General features: G+C 43.1%; 2 protein-coding genes across 2 annotated transcripts in view; one reads left to right on the forward strand and one right to left on the reverse strand.

The window, feature by feature from the left end:
- The window catches only part of LOC306895610 (NACHT, LRR and PYD domains-containing protein 3-like), a 183,581-nt gene that overhangs the window by 51,351 nt on the left and 117,539 nt on the right, over positions 1-14,691 (reverse strand). The gene's annotated exons all lie outside the window — the stretch shown is intronic.
- The window catches only part of LOC306895609 (uncharacterized protein), an 85,752-nt gene that overhangs the window by 10,705 nt on the left and 60,356 nt on the right, over positions 1-14,691 (forward strand). Inside the window, exons 3-5 of the mRNA XM_079458979.1 lie at positions 4,248-4,340; positions 7,824-7,916; positions 13,810-13,902. Of these exons, the coding sequence (XP_079315105.1) occupies positions 4,248-4,340; positions 7,824-7,916; positions 13,810-13,902 (279 nt within the window). The remainder of the gene's footprint in view (positions 1-4,247; positions 4,341-7,823; positions 7,917-13,809; positions 13,903-14,691) is intronic.

The following is a 14,691-nucleotide window of genomic DNA, read 5'->3' on the forward strand; positions in this document are numbered from 1 at the left end:
TCTGACGTTTTGCTGGATATTTTAGTCAGTGCAGTCACGTGGAGAGGACGCCGGAAGAAACGCAAGCGCGGGAAGCGAGCCGGCACGCTCGTCAAGCTCAGACAGCGCGGCCTAAGATCGCCGTTGCCAATCATTCATCTTGCGAATCTCCGCTCTCTACCTAACAAAATGGACGAACTTCGCCTGCTTTCAAGCAAAAACTAGGTTTTTACAAACTCTGCTGCTCTGTGTTTTACGGAAACCTGGCTGAACGAAACCATTCCGGACAGCGCGTTACATCTGCCGGACTTTCAGCTGTTCAGAGCGGATCGCGATACGGAGACAACGGGGAAAACGCGCGGTGGTGGGACATGCTTTTACATCAACAGAAGGTGGTGTACGGATGTAACTGTGTTAAAGAAGATGTGCTGTCCTGATGTGGAAGCGCTTTTCATTAACTGTAAACCGTTCTAATCGCCGCGGGAGTTTTCATCAGTCATCCTCGTAAGTGTTTACATTCCACCACAAGCACACGTGTGGACTGCGCTGCAACAGCTGGCTGATCTGATCACAGACACAGAACAACAACACCCGGATTCTGTCTTTATCATTCTAGGAGACTTTAATCAGGCAAAACTCACACGTGAGCTGCCTAAATTTAAACAACATATCACATGCCCCACAAGAGACAATAATATTTTAGACCATTGCTACACTACTATAAAAGGTGCATATCGCTCTGTCGCCCGAGCAGCTCTAGGACTCTCTGATCACTGCCTGGTTCATCTGCTACCAACTTACAGACAAAAACTTAAAACTGCTAAGCCAGAAATAAGGACTGTAAAGAGATGGACCAACGACACAGAGCAGGTCTTACAAGCCTGTTTTGAATGCACTGACTGGAGTGTTTTTGAAGCTGCTGCCACCGATCTGGACGAGCTCACAGAAACTGTTACATCATACATCAGTTTCTGTGAGGATTTATGCATCCCTACAAAGACTTATTTATCATTCAACAATGATAAACCATGGTTCACACCAAAACTCAGACAGCTGCGTCAGGCCAAAGAGGATGCCTACAGGAGCGGGGACAGGATCTGGTATAATCAGGCCAGAAACACTCTGACAAAGGAGATTGGGGTGGCTAAAAAGAGCTACGCCAAAAAGCTGGAAAACCAGTTTTCTGCCAACGACCCTGCATCAGTGTGGAAAGGCCTGAAAGACGTTACCAACTACAAGACACCATCCCCTAGCATCGAGAGCAATAAACAGCTTGTTGAAGATTTAAATCACTTCTATTGTAGATTTGAGACCCTAGACCAGACACTTTACACCCACCCTGACCATCTCTATACACAGCCATCAACACCTCCAGCCATCCCCCTCTCCTCCCACCCTGCACTTCAGATCAGTGAGGATAACGTACGCCAGATCTTTAAAAAACAAAAGAGAAGGAAAGCACCAGGCCCAGACGGTGTTTCGCCAGCCTGTCTGAAGACCTGCGCTGACCAGCTGGCCTCCATCTTCTCACTGATCTTCAACAGATCACTGGAGCTGTGCAAAGTCCCTTCGTGCTTTAAATGCTCCATCATCATCCCAATCCCAAAGAAACCAAAGATCACTGGACTCAATGACTACAGACCTGTGGCTTTAACATCTGTTGCCATGAAGTCATTTGAAAGACTGGTGTTGGCTTATTTGAAGGTCCTCACTGACCCTTTGCTGGACCCCCTGCAGTTTGCCTACAGAGCAAACCGGTCTGTGGATGATGCAGTTAACATGGGACTGCATTACACCCTACAACATCTGGACAAACCAGGGACTTATGCGAGGATCTTGTTCGTGGACTTCAATTCTGCCTTCAATACAATCATCCCATCACTGCTCCAGACCAAACTGACCCAGCTCTCTGTCCCTAGCTCTGTCTGTCAATGGATCACCAGCTTTCTGACAGCCAGACAACAGTTAGTCAGAATGGGCAAAATCATGTCAGACAGCCGCGCCATCAGCACTGGTGCCCCACAGGGATGTGTTCTCTCCCCACTGCTCTTCTCCCTGTACACCAACGACTGCACCTCTAAAGACCCCTCCGTCAAGCTCCTGAAGTTTGCAGACGACACTACTGTTATCGGTCTCATCCGGAACGGTGACGAGTCTGCGTACAGACAGGAGGTGGAGCAGCTGGCTCTATGGTGCAGGTACAACAACCTGGAGCTGAACACGCTCAAAACAGTGGAGATGATAGTGGACTTTAGGAGAAACCCCCCTGCACTTCCCCCACTCACCATCATGAACAGCACTGTTTACGCTCACATCGACTCTATTGTAAAAAAAGCCCAGCAGAGACTTTACTTCCTCCGGCAGCTGAGGAAGTTCAACCTGCCACAGGAGCTGCTCGTACAGTTCTACTCAGCTGTCATTGAATCCATCATCTGCACCTCCATCACCGTCTGGTTCGGCTCAGCCTCCAAAACTGACCTCGGAAGACTACAGCGGATAGTCCGGACTGCAGAGCGAATCATCTGCACTACTCTTCCCACACTTAAAGAACTGTACTCATCCAGAGTGGGTAAAAGGGCTCACAAAATTACCCTAGACCCCTCACACCCAGCACACTCTCTGTTTGAACTATTACCATCTGGTCGACGCTACAGAGCACCGAGCACTAAAACATCCAGACACAGGAAGAGCTTCTTTCCTCAGGCCATCTACCTCATGAACAGTTAAATGTTCACCTTTTGCAATAAATGTGTGCAATATTTTTTGTGACAGATTTTTCGTATATAGCACCTTAAAATGTGTATATTTTAAACACCTGTAGATATCTCATAGAATCTGTATATACATATCATACACCCTACAGTGCAATAAATGTGTGCAATACTTTCCCTCGGACATTTCACATATATAAACTCATGTATATAAACTTATAACTTGTATATTCTAAACAAAAATTCCGGAGCTCTTCTGTCACACTGCACTTTCACATTGCTTAACTTTTATTTTTATTCTGTACTTTCGTTGCCTTTGTTGATTGTTACTTGTCTTGTAACCTTACTTGTGTACTGGAAGCTTCTGTAACCAAGACAAATTCCTCGTGTGTGTAAGCACACCTGGCAATAAAGCATGTTCTGATTCTGATTCTGATCAAAATGCTCAGCTGAAATTCAGTTCCACACACAGTATAGCATCAGTCTCTTCATGGAGGTAAATAGCAATATGTCCTACATTTACATTTACATTTATTCATTTGGCAGACGCTTTTATCCAAAGCGACTTACAAGTAGTTTTTTATACAGTGTCACATTACTGCAGAGCATCAGGGGTAAGGTGTCTTGCTCAAGGGCCCTTCAGTCATGACCTGCTGGCACTGAGATTAGAACCAGCAACCTTCTGTGTGTTAAGGTGATTATATAAAGGCTGTTTGCGAGGTGTCGGAAGCGATTAAGAAACTTAGAATATACTGTATGTCGTGAACGTGGATGAAGAACCCAATTGCAGGCAGGGGGGATGAAGGGGTTAACACAAGGACTTTAATATATATATATAAACAGAAAACAAAAACCCACGAGGGGTTAACAAAACAGAGTACACAGTAACAAACACAATAAACTGAAAACTAAACACTCAACAAGAACTCAACTATAAATCACTAAGACTAAAACGAACACTCACAAAGACTAGAATATACTTAAAAGTATTTCTCAGGACAAGGCTTCTAGGACAAGGTAACAAGTACAACGAACGAGCACAAGACAATAGACAAGAGGGCATTAAATAGGGAGACTAACAAAGGAGATAACGATGGGCAGGTGTGGGTAATGAGACACAGGAGGAAAGGTATACTAGAAACGAGAGGGGCGGGGCCAAAGGACGAGACTGGAGAGAATGCATATTAAATCCAGATTGACAATAACATGCTTCTCTCCACATAAAACACGTGGGTCTGTCATGATTCTGCCCCTAGACCAGAAAATCAAGACAAGAGAAGGCAGAATCATAACACTAAGTTTGTTGTGGAAAAGGAGCTCTTATTCTTACTTTCTTTATATATAAACCATGCATTAAATGCTGAATTGTAAATAAAATAATCCCTATAATCGCACTGTGCTCTGGCCCACCTCTTCCAAGCGAGCCAGGGACTGCTAAAGAACCATGCCCTGGGGTCAAACGTGCTCGGGTACAGTTCAGATTGCCTAGTGAGAGTACACCCTAAGGTTTTTCCTTTAATTCAATGTTAATCTCTCTGCTCTGTTTAATTTCTGTAGGGAAAGATCAGGATCACCTGTGTCTGTAAAGAGTGACCAATCCCAAGAAGAAATGTCAGACTTCAGTGAAAAAACACCACCAGATACTGAAAGGCAAGTAAAAAAAAAGTGTACACTGCAAGTAATGAAATCCTGTTAAGACCCACCTGTAAGATCTGACACGTTTCCCATTTTCCTAACTCTACGCATTCATTTAAGACTTATTTTACTCGTTGAAGTCTGTGGTTATTAAGGTACTCGACAAAATGTGCTTTATGGCATGTTGTATGTTTTAGACTTTAAGTAGACTTAAAAAATAGAAAGGGATGGGCTACCACATTTTTTTGATGCGATACCGATACTGCGAGAATTTTACATTTTATAATAGAATATAATTAAAATTAAAGGCAAATTACGACTTGTACTGGCCATTAATAACATACTTATTATAAAAGGTTAATTTAACAAGAGATTAAAATTTTTAAACCACATTCTTCCAAAAATTATGATGAAATAACATAAATCCTAATAAAATAAACAAATCCTAACAACGTTAACTGCATATTTTCACTGTCATTTTAAACAGGCCATTTTTCTTAAGCTGTTACACTTACTCTACTGAACTATTACATACAGTATTAACCAACATAACTCAATTAACTAAATTGCTATCAACATAGATATGTTATTTTAAACAGACCATTCTGTCTTATTATATATATATATATATATTGTATATATATATATGATTCTCTTATTAATTGGTGATATTACAGTACTTGAAGATTTTATTTGCATAAACAGATAACTGTTTATGTAAATAAAATCATTTGAATTCCCATTAATTTCAATCAAACTACAGTGGATTTGTTTTGATTAAGTAATTGGATTCAATTTATTGTCATTACACACATACAAGTACAGTGTAACGAAATGTATAAGCTATAGAAAAACATAAAAACGTAATAAAAACATGATTGATATTTTTTTTATGGAGATATGTTTTTGCAAACTTTCATTTGTGTGCGCACACAAACACACTTATTTTTATTTGCCTATTTGTACCAAGTGACAAGGGATTACACGTAATAAGTTAACTAATGACCAGCTCTTTGTACCTGGATAAGTTTTGCCTCCCTGGAAAGTCTCCTGTAACGTCTTTTGTGGGACAGAGGAAGACTGGGCACGGGCAGCTTGGTATCGTTCAGCCTCTTTATTAGTTTCAGGGTGTGTCGTTTGTAAATGTTTAAAAAGGTTGCTAGTATTATTGCTGTGTGCCACTTTTCAAATGTAGAAAAATAACACCACACCACGCTATGCTTCCTCTCTGCCATCGTGCCGCTCTGTTTAAAATGAATGCGTCGTCCACTTGACCACACAACTCGCGCTGCACCATCAAAATACACCAGCGTGCATGCGTGGTATAACAACCATTACGTATGGGTAAAGTCCACTACGTCATCGTGCTACAGACTGCACGCACGCACAGCCAGCTGGAAAGTTTTAACATTATATACACTGTCACCAATTGGCATAAACACTGCACAGCTTTAATAACATTTAGTCATGCCCTAATTAAGATATCGATACTTTTTATGAAATATCGATACCTAAACAGTAGCTTTCGAGTGTCGATATATCGATACTATAGCATCGACGTGCACATCCCTACCGGGAGACTTCCACAATTTAGGGCCAACAACAGAAAGAAACTCTCGGGTTTTAAGACGGGCCCTGGTAACTTGTAGTAACCTAGAATCAGCAGAGGTGAGTGCTTAAACAACACTTTAATGTCCCTTATTTGTAAAAAATATTTCAAAGTTTTTGCTCTCCCCTGAATCATTGCTTTCCTTTGCAAGAATAATTTTGGTCCCTTAGAAAACTTTGGCATTTCCCAGAGATTATTTTGCACTCCCTTGCAATAATGAACTCTGCCTTTGAGGAGAAGGCTACCTTTCTGCTCTCGGCCAAAGGAATGACATTAGTTTTTCTTATTTTGCATTGGTTCATGTGGATTATTTTCATATTCTTAATTAACATTATCCGGAGATTGATCACGCTTAAAATGTTCGTGTGATGGTGATAAAAATGTATCGTTGCTTTTACTGTCAGGGACCCCCAAGAGCTTTGACGCAGTTTAAACACTGATGGAGGCAAGCAAAAAAGTAAACAAAATCCGAACCATATAATATTGTTCTCTTTGATTTTAATGTCATTAGTGAAAGATCAGGATCATCTGTAATCTGTAACACTCCTGTGTGTCCCCTTGTCGGTTTTTCCCTGTTTTTTCCCCCAGGATGTTCTTTTGCAATGCTCCCAAAGATCTATGACTCTCACACCTGCACCCCATTACCCGGACACTATAGCTGTGTTCTTTGGATTACTCTGTTTTGAACATGCATAGTCCACACTCAAGTCAGCATAGTCGTCATTTTTATATTGTTTCATATGCTTTGTCGAGTAAAATGAATTATATCTAAATGCTCAGCTGAAATTCAGTTCCACACACAGTATAGCATCAGTCTCTTCATGGAGGTAAATAGCAATATGTCCTACATTTACATTTACATTTATTCATTTGGCAGACGCTTTTATCCAAAGCGACTTACAAGTAGTTTTTTATACAGTGTCACATTACTGCAGAGCAATCAAGGGTAAGGTGTCTTGCTCAAGGGCCCTTCAGTCATGACCTGCTGGCACTGAGATTAGAACCAGCAACCTTCTGTGTGTTAAGGTGATTATATAAAGGCTGTTTGCGAGGTGTCGGAAGCGATTAAGAAACTTAGAATATACTGTATGTCGTGAACGTGGATGAAGAACCCAATTGCAGGCAGGGGGGATGAAGGGGTTAACACAAGGACTTTAATATATATATATAAACAGAAAACAAAAACCCACGAGGGGTTAACAAAACAGAGTACACAGTAACAAACACGATAAACTGAAAACTAAACACTCAACAAGAACTCAACTATAAATCACTAAGACTAAAACGAACACTCACAAAGACTAGAATATACTTAAAAGTATTTCTCAGGACAAGGCTTCTAGGACAAGGTAACAAGTACAACGAACGAGCACAAGACAATAGACAAGAGGGCATTAAATAGGGAGACTAACAAAGGAGATAACGATGGGTAGGTGTGGGTAATGAGACACAGGAGGAAAGGTATACTAGAAACGAGAGGGGCGGGGCCAAAGGACGAGACTGGAGAGAATGCATATTAAATCCAGATTGACAATAACATGCTTCTCTCCACATAAAACACGTGGGTCTGTCATGATTCTGCCCCTAGACCAGAAAATCAAGACAAGAGAAGGCAGAATCATAACACTAAGTTTGTTGTGGAAAAGGAGCTCTTATTCTTACTTTCTTTATATATAAACCATGCATTAAATGCTGAATTGTAAATAAAATAATCCCTATAATCGCACTGTGCTCTGGCCCACCTCTTCCAAGCGAGCCAGGGACTGTTAAAGAACCATGCCCTGGGGTCAAACGTGCTCGGGGACAGTTCAGATTGCCTAGTGAGAGTACACCCCAAGGTTTTTCCTTTAATTCAATGTTAATCTCTCTGCTCTGTTTAATTTCTGTAGGGAAAGATCAGGATCACCTGTGTCTGTAAAGAGTGACCAATCCCAAGAAGAAATGCCAGACTTTAGTGAAAAAACACCACCAGATACTGAAAGGCAAGTAAAAAAAGTGTACACTGCAAGTAACGAAATCCTGTTAAGACCCACCTGTAAGATCTGACACGTTTCCCATTTTCCTAACTCTATGCATTCATTTAAGACTTATTTTACTCGTTGAAGTCTGTGGCTATTAAGGTACTCGACAAAATGTGCTTTATGGCATGTTGTACGTTTTTGTTCATTCAAGCACGAAAGAAGACTTGATATTGGCACGCTGTCTAAAAAGAGATTCACCTTCAACTGAAGCTATCTGTACAACGGTGCCAAGCAACACAGCTACAACAATACAATACAACGTTTATTTATAAAGCATATCTAAAACAACCAAAGTCGACCAAAGTGCTGTACAAACTATTGCAAGACAAAACGTCTCGGTTACGACTGTAATCTCGGTTCCCTGATGGAGGGAACGAGACGTTGTGAGAGACTGACTGGGGTTTGATCTTGAGAACCTACCTTCTCCGAGATAATTAATTATAAAACGCCAATGGGCTTGGCAAAAGGCACGCGCACGCCAGTCTCCGCCCCGTGCATACGGGTATAAAGGAAGATGGCGGCGGTCATTCACTTACCCTTTGTACTGAGGAACCTGGAACGTTCACTGCAGTGATTCGGTGCAGCGTTGTGGCATGAAGTCACAACGTCTCGTTCCCTCCATCAGGGAACCGAGGTTACAGACGTAACCGAGACGTTCCCCTTCAGTCGGTCTCTCGACGTTGTGAGAGACTGACTGGGGATCAATCTTAAACGCCACAGCGCTTACACCGACATCACAACCTCTAGCGGAGCGACCCTGACTGGGCTAGCGAGTCACAAGAGTGCTACCGCGAGACGTAATCTTCCAGCCACATAGTATTTGTCATACTGAGAAGCCTCTACTGCCGGCCTCACGGACAGTGGCGTACGCCTCTAGTAGCGAGGAGCTGTCCGGAGCCGAACACTGGGGAACACTGCTCTCCTCTTAGAAGAGTGTGTTACGGAGGCCACATCCTACCTGGAGGGGAGGTTACATGTGGAGATACTAACATGGTCTCCCCGGCCGGGAGAACATCATGCGGAAAGGTGTTAGCCCGAATAGGGGAACAATCCAGGTGGGATACCACCGGCGGGGAGGTCACAGATTCACCAATCGGGAAATCCTGAGTGAGGAATTCAACACACGGGACGACCCAGAGGGGAGTCACTACGTATGGGGTACTAGTCCTAATACAGGGGTCTGCCTGAGCAGGGAAGACTCTACCTATAATGGACCTGGTTCTAACAGACGGCTCCGCTCAGTCTGTTACCAAGTGCAATGCTTAGTGATGGATGGATGGAATGCCTATACTTCGCCCGAGAGGGGAAAGTAGGGAGGCCAAATAACGCACTAGTCTCACCTGGACAGGGGAGAAGGCGCTTTCGCAGGCGTACGCCCAGAACAGGAGTCCGTCCTACACACCGGGGGCGTTGAGGACATGGGCTGCTACTGGTTCCACGCGAAGATTGTAAAACCTTGCGAAGGTACTGGGCGTAGCCCAACCCGCAGCACTGCAGATGTCTGCTAGAGAGGCGCCTTGTGCCAGTGCCCACGAGGAGGCCACACTCCGAGTGGAGTGGGCCGTCACTGCAAGCGGGCACGGGCGATCTTGGGACTGGTATGCCACCGTGATGGCATCCACAATCCAGTGCGCCAATCTCTGTTTGGAGACAGCCCCCCCCGGGTGCTGTCCTCCGTAACAGACAAAGAGCTGCTCGGAGCTTCTTAGGCTCCGTGTGCGGTCCAGATAGAGGCGCAGCGCGCGTACTGGACACAACACATTAGAGGTTGGGTCTTCCTCCCCTGCGGGGAGCGCCTGCAGGTTCACCACCTGGTCCCGGAAGGGAGTGGTGGGAACCTTGGGCACGCAACTGGGCTGGGGTCTCAAGACAACGTGAGAATCGCCGGGCCCGAACTCTAGGCACCCTTGGGACACGGAAAATGCCTGTAGGTCCCCCACCCTCTTGACAGAGGCGAGCGCCGTCAGGAGTGCAGCTTTCATCGACAGATGAGGGAGACTGGCAACTCCGAGGGGCTCAAACGGGGCCGTACCAAGGCCCTGTAGGACCACGTTAAGGTCCCAAGAGGGTACAGAGCGCGGTCGAGGTGGATTCACCCTTCTCGCGCCCTTGAGCACACTTATTTTTATTTGCCTATTTGTACCAAGTGACAAGGGATTACACGTAATAACCTAATGACCAGCTCTTTGTACCTGGATAATTTTTGCCTCCCTGGAAAGTCTCCTGTAACGTCTTTTGTGGGACAGAGGAAGACTGGGCACGGGCAGCTTGGTTTCGTTCAGCCTCTTTATTAGTTTCAGGGTGTGTCGTTTGTAAATGTTTAAAAAGGTTGCTAGTATTATTGCTGTGTGCCACTTTTCAAATGTAGAAAAATAACACCACACCACGCTTTGCTTCCTCTCTGCCATCGTGCCGCTCTGTTTAAAATGAATGCGTCGTCCACTTGACCACACAACTCGCGCTGCACCATCAAAATACACCAGCGTGCATGCGTGGTATAACAACCATTACGTATGGGTAAAGTCCACTACGTCATCGTGCTACAGACTGCACGCACGCACAGCCGGCTGGAAAGTTTTAACATTATATACACTGTCACCAATTGGCATAAACACTGCACAGCTTTAATAACATTTAGTCATGCCCTAATTAAGATATCGATACTTTTTATGAAATATCGATACCTAAACAGTAGCTTTCGAGTGTCGATTGTCATGATTCCGCTATCATGTCATGTTTATTCTTGGTCTTGCAGCGGAGTCATGGCATAGCCTTAGGTTTTGTGTGAGAAAGACATGGCTTTGTTCTGATTCTGACATGCCATGTGCTTTCTCGTGTCTCGTCAGTGTTTCCCGCCTTTTGTCTCGTTAGCCTTCCCATTAGTGTTTCATTACCTTCACCTGCCCCTTAGTAATTATCCTGTGTTTGTTCCCCTATTTAATGCCCTCTTGTCTATTGTCTTGTGCTCGTTCGTTGTACTTGTATGCCTGTACTTGTTACCTTGTCCTTGAAGCCTTAGCTAGAGATGTTGAAGTTTATGCTAGTCTTTGTGAGTGTTTGTTTAGTCTTAGTGTTTTATAGTTGAGTGTTTAGTTTTCAGTTTATGGTGTTAGTTATTGTGTACTGTCTTGTTACCCCCTCGTGGGTTTTTGTTTTCTGTTTTATATTATTAAAGTCCTTGTTAACCCCTTCATCCCCGTTTCGCTGCCTGCAATTGGGTTCTCCCTCTGTGATTCATAACAGAACGAACGAGCCACCACAGAACCCAGCAGCAGCATGGACACTGACCGGTCCAGCTTGGCCCGTCGCCTCTGCAGTCTTCGCCAGGGAAGTGAGACTGTGGACGAGTATGTGGAGAGGTTCCTGGACATCGCGGAACAAGGTGCGTTCGGGGAGAGGGAGCTAGCGGTGCTTTTCAACGCCGGTCTCAGAGAGCCGCTCTCTCGCTCGGAGATGAGGGCGATGAGGCCGTTGGACTTCGACGCCGTGTGGTTAACTGCCGCAGCGCGTTCGGAGTCTGCGACCTCATCAAACCCAGTTTACTCATCTCCGTTGGTAGCGATACCAGAGAGTGGTCCTCTGCAGATCGGTGTTGTGGGCATCGCCACGAACCACTCTCCAGCCTCTGCAGCCTCTCCACAACCGCCCAGTCTCACTGGCAAGCGGGGGAGACAGGAATGTTGCCTCCTGGAATAAAAGACCTCCTGCAAGGCAACATATGATTTCTTCTTTCAGAGCCGTAATAATCTTCTCGGGATCTTCCCGCCAACCCCAACAGACCTATACTTGATCTCATCACGTGCCTCCCCCTCTAGATGGTCAAAAAGAAAGAAAGCCTTGTCTGCTACGGACAAATGATGGGACCGCATGCAGGCCTGGCGGAGTTGACACACGCAGAGAGGGCACCACCCAACAGCGGCACTTCACTACACATGTATCATGCAAAGCCAACTCTAGCTTGTGTGCGAGACAATAAATACTCTTCAATGAATGGAAGTCTTTTCTCAACTTTGCAATCAGTCTACTCTCTCTTCCTATCATGACTGATGCTGCATCTGTGGCAATGCTGAACAGGAGTGATTTTATATATAAATTTTCCAAACCTGCCGTCAAAAGTGTGTTCTTGAGAGCTTGATACAATGCATTGGCTGTTGTTCCCCTATCTAACTCCAAAAATATGTTTTCACACCTGTCACATCTGCTCTCAAGTAAATTATTTAATAGCAGTTGCCAAAGTTACTGCTTTCATCAACTGTCAAACTCACAAAAGAATCATTGGACTTCAATGCAGATATCATTGACCTTTACATTTTAGTGGCAAAGTGTTCTATCATTGTGATACACATATGAACTGATCGGTGTGAAGGGCCCATTTTTCCTCCACTGACCACTTGTAGCATAATCAGTCTGCTCATTTTACTGAATGCTAATCTTTCTTTTGCCACAAAGTAGACTGTTGGCTGTTTCTCTAACAAGAGCATCGTTTACCTTCTCTGTTAGTGTTGGGAGGATCTCTTTTTCTTTCTGGGCTTCAATTTCTAGAGCTGTCTGATGAGCCTGAATGTTGTGTTGTTTGTATATTTTTTTCCTCATGGCATGAACATTCATTAAAAAAACGTTAATAAAGCAGCCTCCACATAATAATGTAGAGAACATGCATAGTCCACACTCAAGTCAGCATAGTCGTCATTTTTATATTGTTTCATATGCTTTGTCGAGTAAAATGAATTATATCTAAATGCTCAGCTGAAATTCAGTTCCACACACAGTATAGCATCAGTCTCTTCATGGAGGTAAATAGCAATACGTCCTACATTTACATTTACATTTATTCATTTGGCAGACGCTTTTATCCAAAGCGACTTACAAGTAGTTTTTTATACAGTGTCACATTACTGCAGAGCATCAGGGGTAAGGTGTCTTGCTCAAGGGCACTTCAGTCATGACCTGCTGGCACTGAGATTAGAACCAGCAACCTTCTGTGTGTTAAGGTGATTATATAAAGGCTGTTTGCGAGGTGTCGGAAGCGATTAAGAAACTTAGAATATACTGTATGTCGTGAACGTGGATGAAGAACCCAATTGCAGGCAGGGGGGATGAAGGGGTTAACACAAGGACTTTAATATATATATATAAACAGAAAACAAAAACCCACGAGGGGTTAAAAAAACAGAGTACACAGTAACAAACACGATAAACTGAAAACTAAACACTCAACAAGAACTCAACTATAAATCACTAAGACTAAAACGAACACTCACAAAGACTAGAATATACTTAAAAGTATTTCTCAGGACAAGGCTTCTAGGACAAGGTAACAAGTACAACGAACGAGCACAAGACAATAGACAAGAGGGCATTAAATAGGGAGACTAACAAAGGAGATAACGATGGGCAGGTGTGGGGAATGAGACACAGGAGGAAAGGTATACTAGAAACGAGAGGGGCGGGGCCAAAGGACGAGACTGGAGAGAATGCATATTAAATCCAGATTGACAATAACATGCTTCTCTCCACATAAAACACGTGGGTATGTCATGATTCTGCCCCTAGACCAGAAAATCAAGACAAGAGAAGGCAGAATCATAACACTAAGTTTGTTGTGGAAAAGGAGCTCTTATTCTTACTTTCTTTATATATAAACCATGCATTAAATGCTGAATTGTAAATAAAATAATCCCTATAATCGCACTGTGCTCTGGCCCACCTCTTCCAAGCGAGCCAGGGACTGTTAAAGAACCATGCCCTGGGGTCAAACGTGCTCGGGTACAGTTCAGATTGCCTAGTGAGAGTACACCCTAAGGTTTTTCCTTTAATTCAATGTTAATCTCTCTGCTCTGTTTAATTTCTGTAGGGAAAGATCAGGATCACCTGTGTCTGTAAAGAGTGACCAATCCCAAGAAGAAATGTCAGACTTCAGTGAAAAAACACCACCAGATACTGAAAGGCAAGTAAAAAAAAGTGTACACTGCAAGTAATGAAATCCTGTTAAGACCCACCTGTAAGATCTGACGTTTCCCATTTTCCTAACTCTATGCATTCATTTAAGACTTATTTTACTCGTTGAAGTCTGTGGTTATTAAGGTACTCGACAAAATGTGCTTTATGGCATGTTGTACGTTTTTGTTCATTCAAGCACGAAAGAAGACTTGATATTGGCACGCTGTCTAAAAAGAGATTCACCTTCAACTGAAGCTATCTGTACAACGGTGCCAAGCAACACAGCTACAACAATACAATACAACGTTTATTTATAAAGCATATCTAAAACAACCAAAGTCGACCAAAGTGCTGTACAAACTATTGCAAGACAAAACAGGTGAATACAAGACTATAAAAACACACTGTAAAATGGATAAGGTTCATCATAGCATACCAGGTCAAAGAATATTAAATGCCAAAGAGAAGAAATATGTTTTAGAATTTAAGTAGACTTAAAAAATAGATAAAGTTGAGGCAGTTCTGATAAGGACTGGGGGAAAGGGATGGGCTACCACATTTTTTTGATGCGATACCGATATTTTTTCTTTAAATTTAAGCGATACTGATGCCGATACCGATACTGCGAGAATTTTACATTTTATAATAGAATATAATTAAAATTAAAGGCAAATTACGACTTGTACTGGCCATTAATAACATACTTATTATAAAAGGTTAATTTAACAAGAGATTAAAATTTTTAAACCACATTCTTCCAAAAATTATGATGAAATACCATAAATCCTAATAAAAT

This window comes from Barbatula barbatula (genome assembly GCF_947034865.1).
Source record: "Barbatula barbatula genome assembly, chromosome: 6".
Taxonomy (NCBI): Eukaryota; Metazoa; Chordata; class Actinopteri; order Cypriniformes; family Nemacheilidae; genus Barbatula; species Barbatula barbatula.